Source organism: Enhydra lutris, unplaced genomic scaffold, assembly GCF_002288905.1.
Source record: "Enhydra lutris kenyoni isolate GAN:26980312 unplaced genomic scaffold, ASM228890v2 scaffoldscaffold5, whole genome shotgun sequence".
Taxonomy (NCBI): Eukaryota; Metazoa; Chordata; class Mammalia; order Carnivora; family Mustelidae; genus Enhydra; species Enhydra lutris.
Window position 1 is genome coordinate 7,678,944 of NW_019154089.1, and position 27,774 is coordinate 7,706,717.

General features: G+C 40.6%; 1 protein-coding gene across 3 annotated transcripts in view; it reads right to left on the reverse strand.

Moving 5' to 3' along the window:
* Positions 1-16,871: 16,871 nt before the first annotated feature.
* Positions 16,872-27,774, reverse strand: part of LOC111140866 (RAD50 double strand break repair protein) — a 101,036-nt gene continuing 90,133 nt past the window's right edge. For 2 of the 3 annotated variants that reach the window (XM_022493097.1, XM_022493098.1), the window contains 4 exons: positions 21,784-21,869; positions 21,126-21,268; positions 18,576-18,709; positions 16,963-17,217 (listed from right to left, as the gene is read on the reverse strand). In XM_022493097.1, coding sequence (XP_022348805.1) covers positions 17,031-17,217; positions 18,576-18,709; positions 21,126-21,268; positions 21,784-21,869 — 550 coding nt within the window. In that variant the 3' untranslated portion in view covers positions 16,963-17,030. Of the gene's footprint in view, positions 17,218-18,575; positions 18,710-21,125; positions 21,269-21,783; positions 21,870-27,774 lie in introns of all 3 variants that reach the window. The other variant, XM_022493096.1, reaches the window with a different exon arrangement.

Sequence of the window (27,774 nt, forward strand, 5' to 3'; positions counted from 1 at the left end):
TTCAGACATTCATCTGTCTATGGACATTTAGGCTCTTTCCATTGTTTGGCTATTGTGGACATTGCTGCTGTGAACATTGGGGTGCAGGTGCCCCTTGGGATCACTACATTTGTATCTTTGGGGTAAATACCCAGTAGTGCAATTGCTGGGTCATAGGGTAGCTCAATTTTCAACTTTCTGAGGAACCTCCATACTGTTTTCAGAGTGGGTGCATCAGCTTGCATTCCCACCAACAGTGTAGGAGGGTTCCCCTTTCTCCACATCCTCACCAACACCTGTCATTTCCTGACTTGTTAATTTTAGCCATTCTGATTGGTGTGAGGTGGCATCTCATTGAGGTTTTGATTTGTATTTCCCTGATGCCGAGTGATACTGAGCACTTTTTCATGTGTCTGTTGGCCATTTGGATGTCTTCTTTGGAGAAGTGTCTGTTCATGTCTTCTGCCCATTACTTGATTGGATTATTTGTTCTTTGGGTATTGAGTTTGATAAGTTCTTTATAGATTTTCGATACTAGCCCTTTACCTGATATGTCATTTGCAAGTAATCTTCTCCCGTTCTGTTGGTTGTCTTTTTGTTTTGTTAACTATTTCCTTTGCTGTGCAAAAGCCTTTTATCTTGATGATGTCCCAAATAGTTCATTTTTGGTCTTGGTTCCCTTGCCTTTGGTGATTTGTCTAGGAAGAAGTTGCAGCAGCTGAGGTCGAAGAGGTTGCTGCCTGTGTTCTCTTCAAGGATTTTGATGGATTCCTGTCTCACATTTAAGTCTTTTATCCATTTTGAGTCTACTTTTGTGTGTGATGTAAGGAAATGGTCCAGTTTCATTCTTTTGCATGTGGCTGTCCAATTTTCCCAACACCATTTGTTGAAGAGACTGTCTTTTCTCCATTGGACATTTTTTCTGCCTTGTTGAAGATTAGTTGACCATAGCGTTGAGGGTCCATTTTTGGGCTCTCTATTCAATTCCATTGATCTATGTGTCTGTTTTTGTGCCAGTACCATACTGTCTTGATGATTACAGCTTTGTAATACAGCTTGGAGTCTGGAATTGTGATGCCACAAGCTTTGGTTTTCTCTTTCAACATTCCTGTGGCTATTCGGGTCTTTTCTGTTTCCATATATATTGTAGGATTATTTGTTCTATTTCTTTGAAAAAAAGTTGATGGTATTTTGATAGAGATTGCATTGAATGTATAGATTGCTCTAAGTAGCATAGACATTTTCACAATATTTTTTCTTCCAATCCATGAGCATGGAACATTTTTCCATTTCTTTGTGTCTTCCTCAATTTCTTTCATGTGTATTCTATAGTTTCCTGAGTACAGATTCTTTGCCTCTTTGGTTAGGTTTATTCCTAGGTATCTTATGGTTTTGGGTGCGATTGTAAATGGGATTGACTCCTTAATTTCTCTTTCTAATGTCTTGTTGGTGGTGTCTAGAAATGCACCTACTTTCTGAGCATTGATTTTATATCCTGACCCTTTACTGAATTCCTGTATGAGTTCTAGCAGTGTTGGGATGGAGTCTTTCAGGTTTTCCACATCAAGTATCATATCATCTGCAAAGAGTGAGAGTTTGACTTCTTCCTTGCTGATTCAGATGCCTTTTATTTCTTTTTGTTGTCTGATTGCTAAGGCTACAACTTCTAGCACTATGTTGAACACCCATGATTATAGTGGACATCCCTGCTGTGTTCCTGACCTTAGCGGAAAAGCTCTCAGTTTTTCTCCATCGAGAATGATATTCACTGTAGATTTTTCATAGATGACTTTTATGATATTGAGGTATGTACCATCAGACAGTATCCTCTATCCCTACACTGTGAAGAGTTTTTTTTTTTTTTTTTTGAAGACTTTTTTATGACAGAGAGATAGCGAGAGAGGGAACACAAGCACGGGGAGCTGGAGAGGGAGAAGCAGGCTCCCTGCTGAGCAGGGAACCCATAAGGGGCTCGATCCCAGGACCCTGGGATCATGACCTGAGCTGAAGACAGATTCTTAACTGACTGAGCCACCTGTGCCCCCACTGTGAAGAGTTTTGATCAAGAATGGATGTTGTACTTTGCCAAATGCTTTTTCTGCATTTATTGAGAGGATCATATGGTTCTTCTTCTTTCTTTTTTTAAAAGATTTTATTTATTTTACAGACAGAGATCACAAGTAGGCAGAGAGGCAGGCAGAGAGAGAGGAGGAAGCAGGCTCCCTGCTGAGCAGAGAGCCCGATGCAGGGCTCAATCCTGGGATCCTGGGATCATGACCTGAGCTGAAGGCAGAGGCCTTAACCCACTGAGCCACCCAGGCGCCCCTTGTTCTTTCTTTTATTAATGTATTGTATCACATTGATTTGCAGATGTTGAACCAACCTTGCAGCTCAGGAATAAATCCCACTTGGTTGTGGTGAATAATCCTTTTAATGTACTGTTGGCTCCTATAGGATAGTATTTTGGTGAGAATTTTTGCATCTGTGCTCATTAAGGTCTGTAATTCTCCTTTTTGATGGGGTCTTTGTCTGGTTTTGGGATCAAGGTAATGCTGGCTTGGTAGAATGAGTTTGGCAGTTTTCTTTCCATTTCTATTTTTTGGAACAGTTTCAGGAGAATAGGTATTAATTCTTCTTTAAATGTTTGGTAGCATTCCCCTGGGAAGCTGTCTGGCCCTGGGCTCTTGCTTGTTGGGAGATTTTTGATGACTGCTTCAATTTCCTTACTGGTTATGGGTCTCTTCAGATTTCTATTTCTTCCTGATTCAGTTTTGGTAGTTTATACATCTCTAGGAATGCATCCATTTCTTCCAGATTGTCTAATTTGCCGGCATATAGTTGCTCCTAATATGTTCTCATAATTATTTATATTTCTTTAGTTTTGGTTGTGATCTTTCCTCTTTCATTCATGATTATATTAATTTGGGTTCTTTCTCTTTTCTTTTTGATAAGTCTGGCCAGGGGTTTATCAATCTTATTAATTCTTTCCAAGAACCAGCTTCTAGTTTCATTGATCTGTTCTACTGCTCTTTTGGTTTCTATTTCATTGATTTCTGCTCTGATCTTTATTATTTCTCTTCTCCTGCTGGGTTTAGGATTTATTTGCTGTTTTTTCTCCAGCTCCTTTAGGTGTAGGGTTGGGTTGTGCATTTGAGGCCCTTCTTGTTTGTTTGTTTGTTTCTTTCTTACTTTTTTTTTTTTTTATCCTTCTTGTTTCTTGAGGAAGGCTTGTATTGCTATATACGTTCCTCTTAGGATCGCCTTTGCTGCATCCCACAGATTTTGAATAGTTGTGTTTTCATTTGTTTCCATGAATTTTTAAAATTCTTCTTTAATTTCCTGGTTGACCCATTCATTCTTTAGTACGATGCTCTTTAGCCTCCAGGTATTTGCGATCTTTCCAACTTTCCTCTTGTGATTGAGTTCTAGTTTCAAAGCGTGGTCCAAAAATATTCAAGGTCCAAAAATATTGGTCCAAATACTAATTTGGTACCAGTTGAGTCCTGATTTGTGACCCAGGATGTGATCTCTTCTGGAGAAAGTGCACTTTCTTTAAAAAGTGCATGGGCACTTGAAAAAAATGTGTATTCTGTTGCTTTGGGATGGAATATTCTGAATATATTTGTGAAGTCCATCTTATCCGGTGCATCATTTAAAGCCTTTATTTCCTTGTTGGTCTTTTGCTTAGATGATCTATTTCAGTGAGGGAGGTGTTAAAGTCCCCTACTATTATTGTATTATTGTTGTTGTGTTTCTTTGATTTTATTATTAGTTGGGTTATATAATGGGCTGCTCCTGTTTTAGGGACATAGATATTTAAAGTTGTTTGATCTTCCTGTTGGATATACCCTTATAAGTATGATAAGGTGTCCTTCTTTATCTCTTACTATATTCTTTGGTTTAAAATCTAATTTGTCTGACATAAGGATTGCCACTGAAGCTTTCTTTTGATGTCCATTAGCATGGTAAATGGCACCCCCTCACTTTAAATCTGGAGGTGTCTTTGGGTCTAAAATGGGTCTCTTGCAGACAGCATATTGATTGGTCTTATTTTTTTTATCCATTCTGATACCGTGTGTCTTTTGATTGGGGCTTTAAGCTCATTTACATTCAAGGTAACTATTAAAAGATATTAATTTAATGCCCTTGGATTGCCTGTAATGTGACTGTTACTGTATTACTGTCTCTGCTCCTTTCTGGTCTATGTTACTTTTAGGCTCTCTTTTTGCTTAGAATACCCCTTTCAGTATTTCCTGTAGGACTGGTTCGGTGTTTGCAAATTCCTTTAATTTTTGTTTGTTCTGGAAGCTTTTTATCTCTCCTTCTATTTTCAATGACAGCCTAGCTGCATATAGTATTCTTGGCTGCATATTTTCTCATTTAGTGCTCTGACTATATCATGCCAGTCTTTTCTGGCCTGCTAAGGTCTCTGTGGATAGGTCTGCTGTCAATCTAATATTCTACTTTTGTAGGTTACAAAAGTATTAGTAAAAAGTAAATTAGTAAAAAAATTAGTAAAATTAGGGGCGCCTGGGTGGCTCAGTGGGTTAAAGCCTCTGCCTTCGGCTCAGGTCATGATCCCAAGGTCCTGGGATCGAGCCCCACATCGGGCTCTCTGCTCAGCGGGGAACCCGCTTCCTCCTCTCTCTCTCTCTGCCTGCCTCGCTGCCTACCTGTGATCTCTATCTGTCAAATAAATAAATAAAATCTTTTAAAAAAAATTAGTAAAATTAGTAATTAGTAAAAAAATTAGTAAAAAAAAAAGTAAATTAGTAAAAAGATTAGTACATTCTAATATTTCTACTTTTGTAGGTTGTCCTAAGCTGCTTTCAGGATTTTCTCTTTGTCTCTGAGACCTGTAATTTTTACTATTAGATGACGGGGGTGTTGACCTATTTTTATTGATTTTGAGGGGGTTTCTTTGTGCATCCTGGATTTTGATGCCTGTTTCCTTCTCCCAGATTAGGGAAGTTCTCTGGTTTAATTTGTCTGATATACTTCCTGCCCCTCTCTTTCTTCTTCTTTTGGGATCCTAATTATTCTAATATTGTTTTGTCTTGTGGTATCACTTGTCTCTCGAATTCTCCCCTTGTGATCCAGTAGTTGTTTATGTCTCTTTTTCTCAGCTTCTTTATTCTCTATCATTTGGTCTTCTATATCACTAATTCTCTCTTCTGCCTCATTTATCCTAGCAGTAACAGCCTCCATATTTGATTGCACCTCATTAATAGTTTTTTTTTTTAATTTCAACTTGGTTAGATTTTAGTTCTTTTATTTCTGCAGAAAGGGATTTTATTTCTCCAGAAAGGGATTCTCTAGTATCTTCTACGCTTTTTTCAAGCCCAGCTAGCATCTTTATAATCATCATTCTGAACTCTAGTTCCAACACCTTACTAATGCCTGTATTGATTATGTCCCTGGCATTCAGTACTGCCTTTTGTTTTTTTTTGAGGAGAATTTTTCCATTTTTGTCATTTTGTCCAGAGAATAGATGAATGAGAGAACAAAATGCTAAAAGGGTAAAAACAACCCTAGAAAAATACACACTAAACAAATCAGAAGAGACCTAAAACTGGGGGGAGGGGGAGGAAGAAAGGGAAAAAAAAAAGAGAAAGAAAAAGAGTATGACCATGCTGGTGAATAGAACAGCCACACCCTAGATTTTGGGTGTAGTTTGGTCTGTTAGAAGAAACTGCCTCCTAAAATTTTAAAGAAAGAAAAATATATATATATGGGTGAATATGATGAAGTGATGGAATATGACTGTAAAAATGAAAATTAAAAAGGATTTTAAAAAGGAACTGATAAGAAGTGTGTTGAAAAAAGAGAAAACAAAAGTTAAAAAAAAATGGGGTGGGGAGAGAATGTGATCAGGCGGGAGACTAGAACAAAGCCATAACACTAGATTGGGGTATATTTTGGTTTATTAGACAAAACTGTATCCCAAAATTTAAAGGAATGAAAAACTTATATATGTACGATGAAGGGATAGAATATGACTGCAAAAATGAAAATTAAAAAATATTTTAAAAAAGGAATTGATAAGATGTTGGTTGAAAAAGGAAAGAAGAAAAATTAAAAAAAAAAGGAAAACATAAAGAAAATTAAAAAAATAACTCTGAAAGACTACAGAATCATGGGGAAAAAGCCATGAATTCTATGTGCTGTTTTCTTCTACCCCTGGAGTTTTGCAGTTCTCATTGATTGGTGAACTTGGTCTTGGCTGGGTGTTCTTGCTAATCTTCTGGGGGAGGGGCCTGTTGTAGTGATTCTCAAGTTGTCTTTGCCTGAGGCGGAATTGCACGCCCTTGCCAGGGGCCAGGCTAAGTAACCTGCTCGGGTTCGCAGCGGGAGCTTTTGTTCCCTAAACGCTTTCCGTAGAGTTCCGGAGGACAGAAATGAAAATGGCGGCCTCCCAATCTCCAGCCCCGTAGGAGCTGAGAGCTGGGGGCCCCGCTCCTCAGTGCACCCTCAGAGAAAAGCAGTCAGTCCCTCCCATCTCCCTGGTCTCTGGCTGCACTCTGAGCTCACCTGGCCTGTGACCGACTGTCCCTCGGATCTCGGTTTAAGGTAAGCCCGAGCTGGGAGCCCTCTCCTTGGCTCCGTCTTTGCAGCTGGCTTCCCTGCTCCAATACTTGGAAGCTCTGCCACACTCAGGCACCCCCAGTCTTTCTGTGACCTTGAGGGTCCTGAAACACTGTCCCGGCAAGGGTTCCACCCACTGCTTAGCCACTGGAGCAACATCCCTCTGTGGAGCAGACTTCTAAAAGTTCCAACCCTGTGCTTTGGTGCTCTCTTACTTCCCAGGAGCTGCCCCCCTCCCCCCGCGTCATATATCCCCTCAGATTCGCTTCTCTGCACATCCTGCCTTCCAAAAAGTGGTCGCTTTTCCATTCATAGAGTTGCTGCTATTCTTCCATCTCCTATGGAGTTCCTAGGTGTTCAGAATGGTTTGAAAACTATTGGTTTAATGGTCTGAAAACTGTTTAGTTGAATTCCTGGGATCAGAGGGAATTTAAGTCTCTTTCTCCTCTCCCATCTTGCTCCTCTGTGAGCTCTAATGCAGTTATCTTTTAAATTAGATAGGAAAACAAACCAAAATACATTTATACTTTTATGTTACCTATATGTTTACCTTTACTGGAGATATTTATTTCTTCATGTGGATTTAAGTTTTGTTTCCTTTCATTTCAACCTAAAAGATTCTTTTAGTATTACAGGACATGTCTACTTGATACAGATTATCTATTTTTGTTGATCTGGGAATGTCTTAGTTTCTCTTGTTTTTGAAGAATAGTTTTATTGGATATTGAATTCTTGGTTGCAGTCTTTTAACTTTTAGTTAATAACTTTTAGTTAACTTCCAGTTAATAATTACTTTTAGTTTATTATCCCACTGCCTCTGGCCTCCACTGTTCTTAAGGAGAAATCAGCTATTCATTTCACTGAGGCTGTTTTGCTCCTTTCTCTTGCCACTTCCAATGACACTTTGTGCAAATCTCTTTGAGCTAGCTTGCTTTCTTTCTTTCTTTCCTTCCTTCTTGCAGGAGAGGGATAGCGGGGGGTGCAGAGGGAGAGGGAAAGAGACAATCTCAAGCAGGCTCCCTGCCCAGTTTGGAGTCCAATATGGAGCTCAGTCTCACAACCTTAAGGTCACAACCTGAGCCGAAATCAGGAGTCGGCCATTTAACTGAGCCACCCAGGTGCCTTTTTTTGAGTTTTTAAAAAATTGAGATATATAATTGACATATATGTGTTTAGTTTCAGGTATATGACATAATAATTCACATTTGCATATATCACAAAAGGATCACCACAGTTAGTCTAGTTAACATCAACCACTATAAATAGTTAAAAAATTTTTTTCTTGGGGTACCTGGGTGGCTCAGTGGGTTGGGCCTCTGCCTTTGGCTCGGGTCATGATTTTGGGGTCCTGGGATCCAGCCCTGCATCAGGCTCTCTGCTCGGCAGGGAGCCTGCTTCCCCCTCTCTCTCTCTGTCTGCCTCTCTGCCTCCTTGTAAGCTCTCTCTGTGTCAAATAAATAAATACAACCTTTAAAAAAGAATTTTTTTTCTTGTGATGAGAAATTTTAAGATCTACTCTCTCAGCATCTTTCACATATGAAACATAGTATTATTAACTATAATTATAGTTACCAAATTGTACTTTATATCTCCATGGCTTATTTATTTTACAACTGGAGGTTTCTCTCTCTTTTTTTTTTTTTTTAAGATTTTTATTTATTTATTTCACAGAGAGAGAGATCACAAGTAGGCAGAGAAGCAGGCAGACAGAGGAGGAAGCAGGCAGACAGAGGGGGAAGCCGGCTCCCGGCTGAGCAGAGAGCCAGACGTGGGGCTCGATCCCAGGACCCTGAGATCATGACCTGAGCCGAAGGCAGAGGCTTAAACCACTGAGCCACTCAGGCGCCCCCAACTGGAGGTTTCTCTTTTTAAAGATTTTATTTTACTTTATTATTTTTTAAATTTAATTAAAAAAAAAAAAGTAGGCTTCATGCCCAGTGGGACCCCAACATAGGGCTTGAACTCACAACCCTGAGATCAGGAGTCAGACCTCTGGGGTGCCTTGGTGGCTGAGACTCCTGATTTCAGTTGGTAAGTTTTGAGTTCAAGTTCCCAGGACTCCAGGATCATGACCCAGGCCAAAAGCAGACACTTAACCAGGGAGCAATCCTCGTTTATATCCAGGTAGCCCTCTGTGAATCCCTTTAAATACTTTTTAAGATATAACTGATTTTACTCCTTTTGCTTTTTACCCTTCATACTGTCCTTTATAGGGGTGCCTATCTAGCTCAGTCAGTCAAGTGTATGACTCTTGATCTCAGGGTGTGTGTTCAGGCCCCATGTTGGACATGGAGCCTACTTAAAGAATAAAATAAAATACTATTTATAAGTGACTGTTTCACTACCTTTACTGTACATTTGCTTTTATTCATGAAATATTTCCTTTCCTAGTTTTCTTCTAATTATGGCCTTTCTTTTCCACTTATAGGAGCCTCCCTAACATTTCTCATAAGGCCACTTTAGCAGTAATAAATTCCTTTAACTTTTATTTGGGAAACACTTTCTCTTTCAATTCCAATTGATAACATTGTAAGGTACAGTATTTTTAATTGTGGGGTTTTTCCCCCCTAGTACCTTGAATATATCATGCCACTCCTAGCCTTCAAAGTATCTGGTGAAAAATCAGCTGATAGCCTTGTGGGGTTTCCCTTGTACACTACCAGTTGCTTCTCTCTTACTGATTTATCTATTTGAGATTTTAATTATCATATGTCATGATGTGCACCTCTGTGGGTTCATTTTGTTTGGAATTCTCTCTGCTTACTGAACCTTGATGTCTGTTTCCTTCCCCAGGTTAGGGAAGTTTTCAGATGCTTTTTCTTCAAATAAGTTTTCTGCCCCTTTCTCTCTCCTCTTTCTGGAACCCCTACAATGCAAATTTTTGTTCACTGGATGTTCTCCAAGAGATCCCTTAACCTATCCTCTCAAAAACATTTTTCTTTTTGCTGTTCACCTTGACTGCATCCCATAACCCTGTCTTCCAGATTGCTGATTCATTCTTCTGCATCCTTTAATATATTGCTGATTTTCTCTAGTGTAATTTTCATTTTGGTTATTATATTCTTCAACCCTTCTTTCCCCCTCTTTGTTGAAGTTCTCACTAAGTTCATTTACTATTTACTGCAGTCTAGTGAGCTCCTTTAATGACCATTACTTTGAACTCTTTATCAGGTAGATTGGTTATTTCCATTTCATTTGGTTCTTTTTCTGAGGTATTATCTTTTTCTTTCATTTGGATTATGTTTCTCTAATTTGCTTGACTTTTTGTGTTTTTTTTCTGTCAGCCATGTGGAACAGCTACTTCTTCTATACTTGAAGAAATGGTCTTATGTATAGTCATCCCTTGTATAGACTGTGTGAGCCTGGCAATTTTGGCTGGCTGGCTGGAGCTGTGGCTGGCATGGGCTGAGGTTTCCAGGCACTTCATGGTTCTGAGGACCTCCACATAGAGGGTACCCTGACAGGAGAGCTGAAGCTGAGGTGGGTGTTTTTTGTTTAGTTTTTTTTAAAAAGACTTTATTTGAGAGAGGTAGAGAGAGAGCACAAGTAGGCAGAGCAGCAGGCAGAGGGAGAGGAAGAAGCAGGCTCCCTGCTGAGCCCAGGACTCTGAGATCATGACCTCAGCTGAAGGCTTAACTGACTAAGCCACCCAGGCGCCCCCTGAGGTGGGTTTAAGCTGGGGGTTTCCCTGGGCTCTACATGCGGAGGGTTCCTTGACAGGATAGCTGAAGTTGATGTGGGTACAAGCCAGGGTGTCCTGCCTGGGTGGCTGGAGCTGTGGTGGGTGCAGGCTGGATGGTCGTCCACACGGGTTGTCATAGGAGGTCATCTGTAGCCAAAGCAGTGTGGGTTTGGAGTGTTTCTGGGTGCCCTGCAGCTGTGTCACCTTGGCATGATGGCTGGAACTATAATGAGTGCTCACCAGGGGTGTCCTGGTGTGTGCCACACTGGGGCCTTCTTGGTGGGATAGTTTGAGCTGGTGTGGGGTAAAGGCTCAGGGCTCATGGAGGAAGGAGACTGGGAATGGTGCCCAGAGCCTGCTCCCATCCACCTTCTCAAGGTGGAAGGGGGACGTAAACCTTGGTGCTCGCCAGGCTCTCTGAGCCAGACAGAGTTCCAGCAACTCCCCTACCATCTGGCAGAGTTCTGGACCTCGATCTTTTATATTCTAGTTGCTCTTTTAAGCCAAGTTGCTCTTTTTTTTGTTTTGTTTTTGTTTTCTTTTCTGTACCCAGACAGCTGAATCTGCTTCTGGTCTCTCAGTACTGTCCCTCCCCATGCTACTTATAGGGTCAGGGTTAAGTTTCGTTTCAGTACCATGTGTACGTCTTGCCATTCTCTATGTGATCTCCCTGTTTTTGTGCAAAAGTGGTTTATTCAGCCCTCAGCTCTTCAGGAGGAATGGTTCTATAAGTACGTATGAACTTGGAGTGTCCGTGAAGGAGGTGAGTTCAGGGTCTTCCTACAATCATCATCATCCAGGACCTGAAGCCTCCTTTCCCTGACTAATTTTGTAAATCTGTATTCTTTGTTATGTGTGGTCACTGAATTCTCAGCTTAGTGATCGTTAATGATTGGACAGAGATTTCATTTAATGTCTTGAACTAAGTTTCCAAGCATTTGTTGAAGGGCTGTGTCTGGGTACGTGTCTGTGTGAGGGAGATAATTTGTTCCGTCACATCCTCAGTGCTTCCACAGGCAATTGGCAGCTATGCCTTCACCTTCACCTTCACCTGATTGCATGAATAGTTTCAAGGTCAGAGCTTAGGGTCTTTTCAGGGCCTTCCTGAGTATGCACAAAAATGTGACACTCACATGAACATCTAGATTCCCAGGAATATGTGGTAGCTTGTCAAAGCCACCACAGACATCTCCTCCTCTAATTTTTTCTTTCAGGTTTGTTGGTTACCTTGCTGTTGGTTCCAGTTCGTAATGCTGTCTCAGGCAGCTGCAGTTTTAGCCAAGGACCACTGATTGCCTACAGCAGTTAGGGCTGTTCGCAGAGTGAGCTTGAATCAGGTCAAATAAAGACCAGCCCCGAGGATGGAGATTTTCAGTGAGCTGCCAGACAGGTCAAATAGGGGCGGTTCTCTGCAGCTGAAGATTTTGGGGAGCTCCAGTCCATTCTGGTCTTTCTAGTCACTGCAGGTTTTCACAGGTTCTGTAGCTATGGGGCTTCTGGTTTTCAAAGCTACCACAGAGACAGGGAGTGGGGCAAAGCCACTGGCTTTCCTGAGATTGTTTTCCTGGAATAAACACTCCTTGGCTTATTGCAAGCCTTTAGTTAATTTCCAAAGTTCTGAAGAAGCTTACCAGTTTTTGCCATTGTTCTCATTGCCTTTATGGACGACTGATTTTTGTCAGTCTTGACTATTCCCTACCTACTCCCTCACCCCCCTTATTTCCTTCCTTTACTTCCCTAAAGGAAGTAGACACTCTTTATATACTAAAGCTGTAAATTTACACTGACAATTTGGATTCAGTCCAATATTTCAGGGTTCTTTGTAGAGTCTTTTCCCTTTCCTGATATAGATGTAATTCTCTAACAGTGAAAAACTTGGTCCTTATTATCTACAATATACATGTGTGTTTGATTTTCATGTATAAAGTGGTCTCAGAATTACCCACACCCCTGTGAGAAACACATCGAGATGGTTTACTCTTACGAAGATGACTGACAGCTGTGTTGAGAACAGAGGGCTGGGGGCAGGACCCGCCAGTCAGAGTAGTTAGGTATCTCCTCAGATTATTCAGGTTTGAGATGGTGATGACTTGGGCCAGAACAGTGGCAGTTGAGAAGGTAAGACATGGTCAGATTCTGGATACATTCTGAAAGTTGAACCCAGGGTATTAAACTGAGGCATTGGATTTGGGACATTAGATAAAATCTGAAGGATGATGCCAAGTTTTTTCCTGAGCAATTGAAAGAGTGGAGTTGCCATTAACTGAAAGCCTATGGGAGGTGCAGGTTCTGGGGGAAAGATTGATTATGGTCATTTTAAGTTTCAGATGTCTGTTAGATATTCAAGTGCAACTAGATGTCCAGTAGGCAGCTGATTCTGAGTCAGGAGTTTAGACAAGATCTGGACTGAAGACACATCTGAGGAGTCAGCATCTAGGGGCCTGGGGAAAGCGCTGTCAGTGCCCTGCCTCTATCAAAAGAACTTCCGGTGTATTCCTGCCCACTTTTGTCTGTTGCTGTTAACTGTATCTTCGTCAAAGGATTTTCTTTTAGTATTTGTTTTTACTTTTTAAGTGTGAAAGGCAGCTCTGTGGAAGGTGCACATGGCATGTCAGTAGGCTGTCCTGTCCCGCAATGGCCTTTAGTGGCTCTTGGGAGGTGGCATGTAATACCACAGCCCTCCTGCCCCTTATGTGAGAAAGCACTGAGGCATGTATTTGCCACATTTCCCTGAGTGTTCCTGTGGGATTAGACTACAGTTGCCAACTGTGGTAACTGGCTTAAGAACACACTCTATGTTGGCTGTTTGCTCTTTACAAAATTCCTAGTCTCTGGTTTCCTTTCACTGGAATCATTTCAGGTTCTACTCTGAGGAGAACCCTAAGATATTTTTAAAGCTGGATGGATGAAATCTCCAAACAAGTGAGTGCAGAGAAGCCAAAAGGAGCAGACTGAGCACCAGAGGGCTGCCCCTTCAGTAGGCCAGGGAAACTGCATGTGCAGGGAGAAGCGGCTTCTCTTTCAGCAGTGTTGGGGGTTGGCAGGAGTCTGACAGAGCCTGGGCAAGACAGTCGAGCGTCTGTGCCAGACAGTGATAGAGTGATGGGCCACAGAGTCTAAGCTGTAGAAGGAGAGAAAAAGGTACGAGGGAGGCGAGGACCTGAAACCTTGCGGGACTCAAAGAATTACTAGGGTTGGAATCCCCAAGAGTGAACTGTGAATGTATCAGGTGCTTTTTGGAGAGCGAGGTGCTTAACAGTGAGATTATGGAGAGCTGCAATTTTTGTTACTGAAAGGACTGGACTCTGGAGTAAGACTATGGAGTGTCTTTTCAGTGCAGGAAGGGAGCAGAGAGGCCAGTGTTATATTATCATTTGAATGCTGAAATCACTGTGATTATGAAATTAGACCTGGGGAATGACTGCAAACAGGGGTCTAAATTTGTCAGTGAATAAGGGGTTGAGCAGGCTGGGCACAGAAGAACAGAAACAGGAAAGAGTAAACTAAAGACAGGTTTTTCTTGAACAGCCACCTGATACTTATGTGCAGTCTATAGTCTTTTAATCCTCATTAACAATCTCCAGTATTAACAATCCTCCAGCTGTTTTACCTACGTGAAAGATATGGAAATGGACGTAAAAGGGAATAAATGACTTGCCCAGGGTCCCAGAGCCAGGGAGTGGCGGTGCTCGGGTTTAGCTTATGACTTTGCCTCCTATTCTTCATCTCCACCCTGTGATGCCTACTCACCCCTCATGTGAAGCAGGGGTGTTGAATGAAGAGTGATCTAGAAGCAGAAATGAACAGAAGGGCACCTACCGCACTTTCATGGCACAGGTACAAGGGGAATGGGAAGGGAGCCACTCTCAGAAGGGCTATAAGAGAAGCTCCATCTGGGAATGGTAAGTCTTTCAATTTGTAAATAACTATTTCATTGCCTGCATTTATCTTGTATTGCCCTTATTGTCATTCCATGTTGTAATTGACTAGCACTTTCAGAAACCTGTTGATGGAAGATCTCATGTCTTTTATCTAATGGGAAATGCTTCCTCTTTTGCTATTAAGATGACTTTAATTTTGATTTGATGACAAATATTTTGGGGGTGCCTGGTTGTCTCAATCGGTTAAACCTCAGACTCTTTAATTTCTGCTCAGGTGAGGGTTGTGAGAGCAAGCCTCCATCAGGCTCTGTGCTTGTGGGAGTTTGCTTGAGATTCTCTCCTCCCTCTGCCCCTCCCCTCACTTGCTTTCTAATAAAATCTTAAAAGTCTGCAAAATTTTTAGTTTTGTTAAAGCTAGGAGATACTGAATTTTATTAAAAAAAAATGTGCGTAACAGTATTGTTTTTGCACTGTTACGCTGAAAATAAAAAAAAATTTAAAAAACTGCATTGCAAAACAAAAAAAGTATTGCACCAAAAAAAAAAAAAAGTTTGTGGTGTCTATCAGAATTTTTTCCTCTTTGGCTTTATTATGGTGATGATTTATGAACAGAATTATCACATTTTGAAATATTCTTGAATTCCTGAACTATTAGTTATTGTGTATGTTTAATGTATGGCTGGAATTGAAGTGCTTCTAGTTAATTTACAAATTCTTGGATCTTTGCTCTGAGACTGGTACCTTTGTGGATATCATGCTAGTTTGGTAAATAGGGTAATTTTGTTTTTCAAGGCAAATTAGGATGGCCGAAACTTATAAGTCTGTGGACAGGAAGTAGATGGTAGGAGTGGTGGCTGTGCTGCTTAGCCCTTTGATCCAAGGATTGGGTGAGAATCTGGACCAGGCTTTCTCAACCAGGGTTCTTCATGTGAGTAACAGAACACAGAAAATGATTCAAGTAACTCTTTTTTAAGTTCTCTCACAGATAGTATGTAACTATAGTTGCCCTTGAACAATGAACCCCAGAAGCTAGAGGCACCAACCCCTCAGTGCAGTCAAAAACCCATGTGTAACTTTTGACTACCCCAAAACTTTATTAATACTGTACTGCTGACTGAGGCCTGATGATATCAGCAGTTGACAAAACACATATTCTCTATATTATACATATTACATACTGTATTGTTAGCATGAAGTTAAACTAGAGGAAAAAAATACTAAGTAAATCATAATGAAAAGGAAATACATTTACAATATTGTACTTCACTGGGGGAAAAAACCCCAGTATATGTAGAGTTCAAACCTATGTTGTGCAAGGATCAACTGAGATCACATTAGATGCACAGAAACTGATTATATACAATGGATACAGTATGAGTTTCCTACTGCTGCTGTAACAAAGTAGCCCACACTAAGCAGCTTAAAACACCATAAACCAATTCTCTCACACGATTTGGGAGATCAGAACCCCCAAATCAGGGCTCTTCCTTTTGGAGGCTCTGAGGGGAGAGCATTCCTTTTTCAGCCTCTCCTGGTTGCCTGTAGAGCATGGCACACAGCCCTTCCTCCTCCTTCCAAGCACAGCCCTGTGGCCTCAGTTAGCATGCCACTTTCTCTGGCAACACACATGCTCTGTCTGAATGAGGCTAGTCACCATTACATTTAGGGCCCACCAGGACAATCCTGACACAAGCTCCTTACCTTTAATCAAATCTGCCAAGTCCCCTTTACCACATGAGGGAACATTCACAAGCTCTAGGGATGAGGACTTCGCTGAGGGCCACAGGGCTTGATTCTTTGCACACCCTGGTTGAGAAGGCCTGTCTGTACTGCTTGCTCAGGAGAGTTACAGGTGGCACAAAAAGTTGTGCCACATGACTGAGATTCAGAAAGATAACACTCCAAGGTCCAATTCAGCAGTGTGTGACTTGGTAGCATTCTGAGCGTCATGCTTGGGAAAAGCTTCCCATTGTCAGCTGGCAATTCCAGGAAAAAAGTGTGACTAGATTTTTGTTAGAAATGACATCTGTAATGAGAATGAGTCCTACTTTTCCAGGTCTGGTTGGACCCCACTAGGAGGAGGCTAGGATATGGTGGGTCTTGTTTGCTCTCCACACTGTAATGCACACTGGATGAACAATCAGCATTGTTCATGAACCGGAGATGATACACAGGACAGATGTAGAGAGGAACAGACTTCTTCATGATGGCAGATCATGCCCCAAGCCAAGGGAGGCCTGATCTTGATCAGAGCTTTCCAAAGGTAGATGTGCACAGTGGAGAACTTCATCTGCCTAGACTGAGCCCCAAGTTTGGATGGCTCCCTGACAGGAGCATGTAGGGAGGGAAGACGGGACAAACTGAGTTACATGATTATTTAAAGGTCCTTGAAACTCTAATGCCCCCATGTGACTACTTTGAATTTTACTTGGGGAAACTGACAGCCAGTAAGGGAGGTTAAGGTCACTTCCTGGATTTATAAAATTAAAAGCAGACTGAAATACTAAAACCTCTTCATTTCTGGTCATCTTCAGATATGAATGCTCAGTTGTAATTCACATTATCCAGACAGTGAGAATCTACTTCTCCCAAAGTCCACTGAAAAGTGGAAGCTGAGTGAATTGAGCTCAGGTACCAGGAAGCAGGGGAGCAGAATCCAACTGTGTTGCTACTGACCCCTCCCCCCCACCAAGGCATATCAGGGGCTGCCTGCAGGGAGCTGAAGCTCAGGAAATCAGTCCAAATTTCATTTGAAACAATTTTAATGATGGTAGAACTTCTCATTCAAAATCCTAGATGCAAAGCTCCTCTGAGAGGCCAGATTTTCCTACTGACTCAGTTGATACCAGAAATAAGCAGTTGCCTGAGGACTTGTGTTTCTAAGGCAAAAATCGTGACTATTTTTAATGAACATAAGAACCCAGGGAGCTAACACTACATTTCACAATCTCTGAGCACTGATCAATGTTCTTCTTAATCCTGTAGAATTTATCCACATATTCAGAGCGGCCTAAGAGCTCCACAAAATCTTCATCATGCGTGATGACCAGAAGCTGGAAGTTGCGCTGCTGCGAGCGACTCTTGATTATCCTGAAACAGTGTATTTGGAACATTTTATTACTGGAGAGCACAAATAATCCTTCCCTTTAGGTAAAAAGCCACTGAGAACTTCGTCAGATACATGACACAATGTGATGACCAGGGCCTCTGCCAGTCCTATAGGAATTGGAGAGGGCTGGGCTGGACCCAGGCCTTCAAACCCTCCAGGTAGGAGTCCCATCTCCTTTCCAGACAGCACAGGTGCCTGAAGTGATTCTTCACCTAGGTCTGACATAGGCACTGATAAGAATATATGATGTAGTTTCTTCCAGAACATAAAGCTCTTCTTACTAAAGCAGGTAGAAATGTTTTACTTAATTTTCCTTAGTATCTGTGCTGTTCAACTTTAGGAGTCTGGATTATTCCTTTGTCTGGGGTTTTTGTGACCTGTTACTAATTCTCTCTGGGAGAAAAGAAAAAAAAAAAAAACCAACTACAGGCAAGGGAAATTACATTTGCAAGCCCCACTGCCTTCTTAGGAGCTGGGTCTACTTAGAATTCTGCCACCACCAGTCACTAGATGCATCATTGGTATGACACACAGGAGGCCTGAGTGGGTGTATTGGGAACATTTTTGCTCATTATCTATATGCTGAGGTACCTAGCTATGAGACTGAAATCAGACTTTTTCTTTTAACTAATCATTTCTTTCTCCTTTGCCTGAAGCTGGATGCACGTGGCTTCCTAAAGTAGTAGCCCTCATGCGCTGGCCACATTAGACTACTGAGAGATGGCTGAGAAAGGGGTCCCCTCACTATCAGCTCTGCCAAAAAGAATGTATCTGGAGCCAGAGTACGCAAAATAGCTTCTTCAGGAAGGAGAAAGTGCCCTTCCTCTGCCAGCACAGTTTTTCAGCAATGGGTGCCTATCCCTGGAGCCTGTACCAAGGGCATGTGAATGTGGCAAAGGTGTGTACGATTTTACTTTCTAGTTTCTACTTAACCACTATTACACTTTTTGAGTAAGAGTTATCATTCTTCACAGGACTGAGGAGATGGGCCAAAATCCACTGTCAGCACCTACAAATGTTTTAGCAGGGCATGGTAAGTCCTCTACGTGACACGTGGGCACTGCTGGGTGGGGGGGTGGTTTACAGAAAAACCAAACCAGGAAACCCTTCAGTTTCCCTATGAACACACTCGGGGAGATGCAGGATGTGTCTGGGACTGCTGTTCCCCACCTAGTTCTTTTTTTAAGCATCTGAAGAATTACTATCAAAGGTAAAGCTTAAGGTCTGCCACCAACCAGCTTCCCCAAGGAAGACACATCCAGACAGGGTTTTCACTATAGTTTTTAAAGTAAGACAAAGAGTTCTATCATAACCTGCCCTCAGGTTAGGAGATACTTACTCAACAAGAGCATGTGCAAGAGACTCAATGTTTTCTCGGTCAAGATTTGTTGTTGGCTCATCCAAGGCAAGGATGCCACAGTTCAAGCAGAACGTTTCAGCCAAGGCCAGGCGAATGATGAGGGAGGCTAACACCTGGTATAAAGCATGAGAGCTGAGCTGTAGTGCACAGACCTTTTCCTCATTCACTTTTAGGAAAGTAGGCAGACCTGGCCTAATATCTTGGTCAGGGAAAGGGAGCAATGTAATGGGCTCACTGACCTTAGGTAAATCACTGCTCTTTTATCTGAGAGAGCATGGCACTGTGACCAGATGTTTAAACCCTTCCAGAAGGTGAGCCATCGGGTACTTATCTCAGCCTGTCATTGGCAGTGAAATAAAATGCTAAAACCAATGGTGATCTCACTACCTCAAATACACACAAATCTTGTCAGCTACAATGAAACTTGAAGGCCCAGGTTTGAATCTGAAATGCATCACCCTTTATCTCTAACTAGTAATTTGAGTAACAGTTTAACAATGTTAAAAATTCAAGACCTGGATATTTTATTTTCCTGATAATAAGGTTAGTTAGGACACGTGGACACATGACATCTTCCAGAGTCCCCCACACACAACTTATCTCTGAGTTATCTTGATATCTCTATGTTCCATGGTGTAAAAGGGGCACCGGATACTGTGACCTTACCTACACTTAAATGTCTACGTGCATAAGTTTGAGCAAGCCAACAGAGAGAGAAAGAATATTCCTGGGTCAGTGTATCAGAAGTACAGAAGTATGGTTTTATTTAAGCCATCCAAGGAACTGACACTTGGAGGCACTTCTTGGTTAATAGAAACCCAATACTTAAACCCTCAGATGCGGCTGAAGCCATCTGAGGGCATAAGGGACACAGAATTAAGAGTGACAGAACAGTCTAGTAAGTATAAACCACTTGTGTGTGAGCTGTCAATACCCCATCCCCTGAACCTGTGAGCAAAAGGAGCACCAGTGAGGGACAGAACAGTTTACAGCTTCTCTCTGCTGCCCAGGGCAGGCTGGGAGACTGCAGAGGTCAGGATCAGAGCTGGGCCCTTTGGGGAAGACACTTCCTTCCTGTATTTGAACCCCACTGCTACTTCCACCACCATGTACTTAGGGTAGAGTCTAAATGAAGTTCCTGGCCCACCTCTACCAAACTATTAGTCTGTCTTCTTCCCCAACACCAAGGAAGCAATTACTGCTAATTTTTGTAATTTTAGAGTATCTTTGGGAAATCTACTTTGTTCAAATAATTTCCAAAGTATTCTTAACCCAAAGGGAAGGGTTTCAAACTGTTTTTTCTTATTCATAACTACTAAAAATCACCAAAGCAAGTAGGAATACTGATTATAGATCACAAATTTGTCATTTTTGCAAACTATGATTAAGATAATAATCTGCAAGTGCCTTAAATTGGTATCTGCTGTCTGGGCTGACAACAAAATACATACACACAGGACTCTTAAAGCAAAAACTGAAAACTATGAAATACCTCAGATAATGTGAGCAGCCATTTTGAGAATTTTAAGATTTTGTTAAGAAAACTGGGGGGTCCAGAAGTGTTCTGAAATATAATCTGCTTCTAATCTCAAAGGAGGAAGCTCAAGAATCCAGACCGTCTTGGTTACAGACCTGTGCACAAAGGAACCCAGCCTTGTTCCCAAGGATGCAGGTCCAATTTTCCTGACTCTTTAAAGCTTTATTCCTCTTTCTGATTTGCTCTGTGCTCCCTATCCAACATAGGGATGTGCCAGAGCCACATGTGGAGCCAAGTGCCTGGCCTAGCTGCTGAGGGTGTCATGAATTCTGGTCTAGCAAACCCTTCTTTTAACATTTTTAAGCAATCTCTACACCCAACATGGGGCTCAAACTCACAACCCCAATATCAAAGGTGCATGGTCTACTAACTGAGCCAGCCAGATGTCCCTAGCAGACCTTTCTTTTAGAGGATCTACAGGCCCAAAGGCTAGGCTGAGGGAGGAGAGGGGTGGGGACTCAGTCCTGTGATGGGGCTGCTTTCTCAATGAGTTTTATATTTTAATGCCTCATCTGGCTCAACCTAGGATCTCGTTTGGTGATACTACAGGTCATTGTTTCTAACATCCTTCCCCACTTTTGATCACTCGAAATCAGGACACACTCTTGCAATTATGGTTCCATTCTTTTTCTTTCTTGGTGGCACATAAAATAGTGTTATGTCTTACAACTGATGATATAGTAACTTTGTTCCCATAAGGAGTATAATGAAACAAGGATTGTTAGCTGCTTGTTCTACATAAGGCCTATCACAAGAGAATGTTTCAGACCCTTCTCCTAAAAGACCACCTAATGGTGCAGGAAATGCTGGTTAGAACTGGAAGAGTGGAACGGGATAGGTGAGTCTGATCAACCTTATATGGCAACAAAGAGCGCTTCGAGGAGCTTCTCACTATTCCTGGGCAGCCCTGGGTGCTTTCATGGCACCAACAGTACTCTCTCCCTGTCAATTCTCTGTGTATAGGTGGCTCCCGGGGCTCTCGAGATACCTGCCTTTTGTCCAGCACTGCATCGTCCTCGCATATCCAAGGCCGTGTCTCCTTTTAGCATTACCACGCGGTAGTTGTAATTCCGCCTTTTATCAGAGGCTGATACATTTTCATCGGCATCAGATCGAATTTCTATGTATTCAATATCTGACACAAAAAGAAGATGATTTCAGAGGAACCTACACTCCGCAGCCGTTTGTCATTTGCAAATATGAAGTAAGCCTTTGAAATAACATATGAGCTGACATTACCACTCAAACTGGCTGAGAAGGTTCAGGACACAAAAGCAACCCAGATGCCCCAACCCTCAGTCTCAGCTCTGCCTTTCTTAGTTCCCCTATTAAGAGTTTCCTCCTGCTGGTTTTCTTCTTATCGTCTTTCAGTTTATCCCTATCTACACTTCAACAGAATCTATTAGGTCATCAGTTAAATGTAGTATGTATATAGCCAAATATGTAAGTCCTGTCAGGCTCTGGAATAGAAAACTTTGCATTTTCTTTTTCTTGCTACATGATGTTGTCAAGATAAGAATTCTTAGAAAATCTCAAAGAGATATTCAGAAAGGGTCCAGGTGATAATGCTGGCATGATGAGAGATCCTATGTGGCAAGAGCTAGGGACATGGCTTTGGAAAAACCATTCCCGACAAACCATGTCAATTACCTTGTCCACGATAGGTATTTCGCCAAAGGTCACGAATAATTTTGTTGATTTCTTCCATTTTCATACTGTGAAATTTCATGATTGCTCTGGAAAAAGAAGTCATTGGTACTTAAAATAATGTAATGGTAACATTAATTATATGTAATAGTATATTTTAAAAATATATGACATATAATGCATATCATAAAAGTAACATCTTAAAAATCTCATGAAATTATGGGTACTTCTAATGGTAAAAGCAGAATACAGTAAGAGCTAGAAACAATAACCAGAACCACAACACTGCTACAGGGCTACTAATGAATACAGCCAGGCATGTACCCAGGGCCCGAGTCCTGGCCCTGCTCCATGGTCACTCTGTGACAGGACAAATACCCCCTCTTGAAGAAGTATTTAAATACTGTAAAAATCTCAAAATGTGTGGACAACTTTTCTTAGGCTCACTGGAAAGACTAGCTACTGAGGCCTGCCGGCTACAGGAGGACGGCAGTGAGTAAAAGCCGGGAGGTGTACAAGGTTCCCTAGTCTATCGGATGTACATGCAACTCTGAACTGTGGCCTTTTCACTTCTGTTACTAGTACGGTTTACCGAAAGTCAGCCTCTTCAGGGGCTTTAACTCCTCAGATGCGTGAGCTTTTCTCCAACCAGAAGGTATGGTTGAAAGAACAATTTATAGGCTTAAGCTGAGATGAACCTCGAAACTTCTATTTTCCCTTCCTAGTTGAAGACTAAGAAATCCCAACTCCAAATATATGCATTCATTTCCATTTGGCCTGTCAGCCTCCTCACCCTCACTTCGCAACACACTTCAGAAACTAGTACTTTCTAAACACTACAAAGAAGGAAAGAAACGTTTATAAAAACAAAAGCAGCCTGTTAAAAACTAACTTCATTCTTCCTATAGTCACCTTTCATCAAAAAGCCCTTAGGTTCTTTGGAAATGGGTTTATGAACTAATAAATGTTGCATCAGTGACAAAAAGGCAAACATCACTGCCATGACTATACAGAGGATGTGAGGTGGCCCTACTTCCATTTGCAAGTCTCTTATCTGATATATACAAAAAAAGAAACTGAACGTAATGCTACTGGCTCTGCAGAATCATTTCATGATCTTTTGGTTCTCCAGTAAGAGAGAAAGAAATGACTCAACATAAATACATTTTAAATATCAGATGAGGGATTTTGAAGTAAAAAGACTGGAAAAAACCATATTGTGCTTGCTGGTGAGAATGCTGCAAGCCTCCATTTTCTAATTCATACATCTAGTTTATCCCAGCCTGACATTTTACACTCCTGTCAAAAGGACTGACACCAGACTCCTAAGTATTTGCCAAATAAGCAACAAAACCCCTACAGAATGTTCTTAGGATCAGTCACTTAAACCACAGCTCTTCATATATTACAATCCTGATTTTTCAAATAATTTTTTAAAAAGGTCATCTTTCCATTCAACTTTAAGATCTTTCATTAACTAACCTAAATAATCATACCCAAGGTGGAGAACAAACTCCACATGTCCAAGGTGCGCACACACAGCCCCTGCCATGGGTTCCTTGTACAACAGAGGTGGTGCTTCCTCACCTGTGTAAGAGAGCATTGCACGTAGCAGCTCTAGTCCTGAGGGAGATCTGGACTCCCAAAGGGGTGTGTCACACTGAGTTGATGCCTACTGCTGTTGGCCAGACCATAAGCTAATCTTTGTATCATCTCTCTCCAGTATGGAGTTTACCACCCAACTTGCAACAGCAGGGGATAATGAAGATAACCACATGACATCCACTTGAGGGATAACAGTAACATCAGTTGTTACTACTAATGACCATTTAAATCTGTGAAGCATAATTACAGTAAGCAATTATATCATTTAATCCTTACAACAATACTGGGAGTTAGCTTTAGTTATCCCCATTTTACTATTAAGAAAACTGATACTTTACGAATTTTCTGGAAAGGAAACAGATCCCCTTATAATAGCATCAAAACCAATAAAATACTTAGATACAAATCTAACCAAGGAGGTCAAAGATCTCTACTCTGAAAACTAAGACACTGATGAAAGAAATTCAAAGACACATATAAGTGAGAAAGATCTCATGTCCATCAATTGGAAGAATATTGTTAAAATACTAAAAGCCAGCTACAGATTCAGCCCAATTCCTATATTAAGAGCCCACTGGCATTTTTTACAGAAATAGAGAAAACACTCCTAAAATTTATATGGAACCACAAAATACCCCGAAGAGCCAAAGAAATCCTGAGAAAGAAGAACAAAAAGCAGGAGGCATCACACTTTGATTTCAAGCTATAGTCTTGAAAACATTATGGCACTGGCATAAAAATAGACAAATAGATCAGGAGAAAAGAATCTAGGGACCAGAAACAAACCCAAATATAAACAGTCCAACTAAAATGTGCCAAGGGTGCCAATACTCAATATTCTAATATATGATGGTGGGATAAGTGGAAATTCACATGTAGAAGCACAAAACTGGACCCCTAAGTTATAGCACTCACAAAAATTAACTTGAAATGGATTAAAGGCCTAAGTTTAAGACCTAAAACCATGAAACTCCTAGAAGAAAACATGGGGAGTAAGTTCTTCGACATGATTTTTTGGAAATCATACCTGAAGCAAAAGTAAACAAAAAATAGGGGCACCTGAAGGGCTCAGTTGAGTGTCTGACTCTATAGATTTTTGCTCAGGTCATGATCTCAGGGTCATAGAATTGAGTCTCACACTGGCAACTCAGCAGGGTGTCTGTTATTCTCCCTCTTGCTCTTTCCTTGCTCTGCTCTCATTCTCTCTCAAATAATTGTTTATTTAAAAAAATGAACAAGTGGGACTACATCAAACTGAAAAGCTTCTGCATGGCAAAAAGAAATCATAAATCAAATGAAAGGTCAGTCTAGAGAATGGGCAAAAATATTCACAAACCATGTATCTGATAGAGGGGGTTAATATCTAAAATATACAAAGAACTTAGGGGCGCCTGGGTGGCTCAGTTGTGTCCCAGGGTCCTGGGATGGAGCCCCAAGTCAGGCTCCCTGTTCAGCAGGTAGTCTACTTTTCCTTTTCCCTCTGTTCCTATCCCCTGCTCGTGTCCACTTGCTCTCACTCTCTCTCAAGTAAATAATCTTTAAAAAAAAAAAAGTATATATACACACACAAAGAACTCCTATAATTTAATGGCAAAAAAAGTTGACTCTTGAGTAACATGGAGGTTAGCGGTACCAAGTACCACACAGTCAAAATTCATGTGTAACTCTGGCCTAAAATCTACTAATAGCCTATTGTTGACTGCAAGAAGCCTTACCCATAACAAACAGTTGATTAACATGTATTTTATATGTTATACATATTACATACTAGTGTCTTACAATAAAATAAGCTAGAGCAAAGAGAATGTTAAGAAAATTCCAAGAGAAAATACATTTATGGAACTGTACCTTATTTACTGAAAAACATTCAAAATTTAAGTGGACACACACAGTTCAAACCCATGTTATTCAAGGGTAACCTATAACCCAATTAAAAAATGGGCACAGGACCTGAACTGACATTTTTCCTAAGAAGATACATAGATGGCCAATAAAATACAAAAAAATACTTTTTATGATTTTACATCATAGAAAGATGTGTCACTAGTTGTTAGGGAAATACATATTAAAACCACAATGAGATAATACTTCATACGTGTTAGAATAGCCATCATCAAAAAGACAAGAGATAATAAGAGGTGGCTTGGATATGGAGAAAAGGGAACCCTTGTGCACTGTTGGTGGGACTGTAAACAAGCACAGCCATTATGAAAAGCATTATGGAGGTTCCTAAAAAAAATTAAAAATAGAACTACCATTTGACCTAGCAATTTCCACTTCTGGGAATATATTCAAAGGAGATGAAAACACTATGTCAAAGAGATATATGCACTCCCATGTTCACAGCTGCATTATTTACAACAGCCATGACACGGAAACAACCTAAGTGTCCATGGGTGAATAAAGATGTGTATATATTCAATGGATAATTATTATTCAGCCATTAAAAAAACGAGGAAATCTTACTATCTGGGACAATACGGAAGGACTGGAAGGCATTACCTAAGTGAAATAAGTCAGAGAAAGACAACATTGTATGATCTCACTTCTATGTGGAATCTAAACAAAAACACCAACCTCACAGAAAAAAGGGATTAGATCTGTGGTCACCAGAAGTGGAGGATGGGAGGAGGGAGAATTGGAGGAAGGTAGTCAAAAGGTACAAATTTCCAGTTAGAAGTAAGCACTAGGGATGTAACGTACATCATCCAACCAACTGAGCCACTCAGGCGTCCCATGATGTAACTAATGTCCATCGTAATGACTACGGCTAACACTGCCATATGATCTACAGGAAAGTTGTTAAGGGAATACATCCTTACAGCTGTCATCACAAGGAGAATTTTTTTTCCTTTTCTTTTTATTGTATCTATACGAGAAAATGCATGTTAGCTGAACCCACTGTGCTCATCATTTTGCAGTATATGTAAAACAAACCATCATCCTGTACATCTTCAGACAGCGAGGTATGTCAATTATTTCTCAATAACAGTGAAAAAAACCCTGAGGTCTCGTGAAATTAACAACTTGGTCACAATTAGAGAGAAGTGCTCAGGATATTAACAGCCCTTGAATATCGTAATTAAAATTAAAAAGTAGTCAAAATGTCATCTTCAAAGACACCAGGCTCAGATAGTTTTATGAATCAATGTTAGCTCTAAAGTATAAAAAGTATTACACAGCAAGAAGAAATAGAAGAAAAAAAAGGAAAAAAAAAAGTACAGGCCCAATTATTTTGCTTATGAATATAGATACAAATATTCTAAATAAAATCAAATTTAGTGGTAAGGCATTAAAAAGACCAAGTAATATCATGGTATCCAGTGGTATCATGACCAAGTAGCATTTAATCCAAGGAAGCAAGACTAGTACAACAGGAAAAATAATTTAAGATAACTCACTGCATTAACAGATTAAAGAAAAAAAATGCTTATCTCAGCAATTGTCAATTTGATATAAACACTGAGTTTTGATAAAATATTCAGAAAGTGAAAAACAGAAGAATTTTTAAAAATTTGACAAAATGACTATCAAATATCCATAGCAAGCATCAAATTTAATATATTTAATATATTTCTATTTTAATGTTAAAAAGAAAGGAGTGGGGTGCCTGAGTGGCTCAGTGGGTTAAAGCCTCTGTCTTCAGCTCAGGTCATGGTCTCAGGGTCCTGGGATCCAGCCCCCTGAGCACCATCTGCTCAGCAGGGAGCCTGCTTCCTCCTCTCTCTCTGCCTGCCTCTCTGCCTACTTGTGGTCTCTGTCAAATAAATAAATAAAATCTTTAAAAAAAAAGAAAGGAGTACTTCTAAAGAACAAGAGAAAGATGCCTCTTCTTATGTCTACTCTACAATAATATCCTAGAGATCCCTAACAATTCAGTAAGACAAGAAAAATAAAGAATGAGGGGAAAACAACTTGTCATTGTTTCTGCAGATAATATAGTTGTAGCTTAGAAAATCTAAGAAATCAACTGAAAAACTATTAAGACTAATAAAGTGGTCAGAAATAAACATAAAAAATTGGTATTATTATGTAGTAAACAAAATCCAATAGGAAACCAAATAGAAAAGAGGATCCTATTCACAGTGGCAATAAAAAATTATGAAATACCTAGGAAGAAATCTAACAAAACGGTACAGGATCTAGAGGGAAAGGCTATAAAATCTTACAAAAGAACAACTTTTACAACAGAACAAAAAGAACTAAGTAGGAGAAACTTACATTTGAGTGCAAAATGGGAGATTTAATATGGCAAAGAAGTCCATTCTCCCCAAGTAATCCATTAAGTTAAATACAGTCCATATAGAACTCCCAAAGAGATTAAAAAAAATTAATGACGTCCACAAGGTGACTTTAAAGTTAGTATCTAAGACATAGGTGAAAGAATAA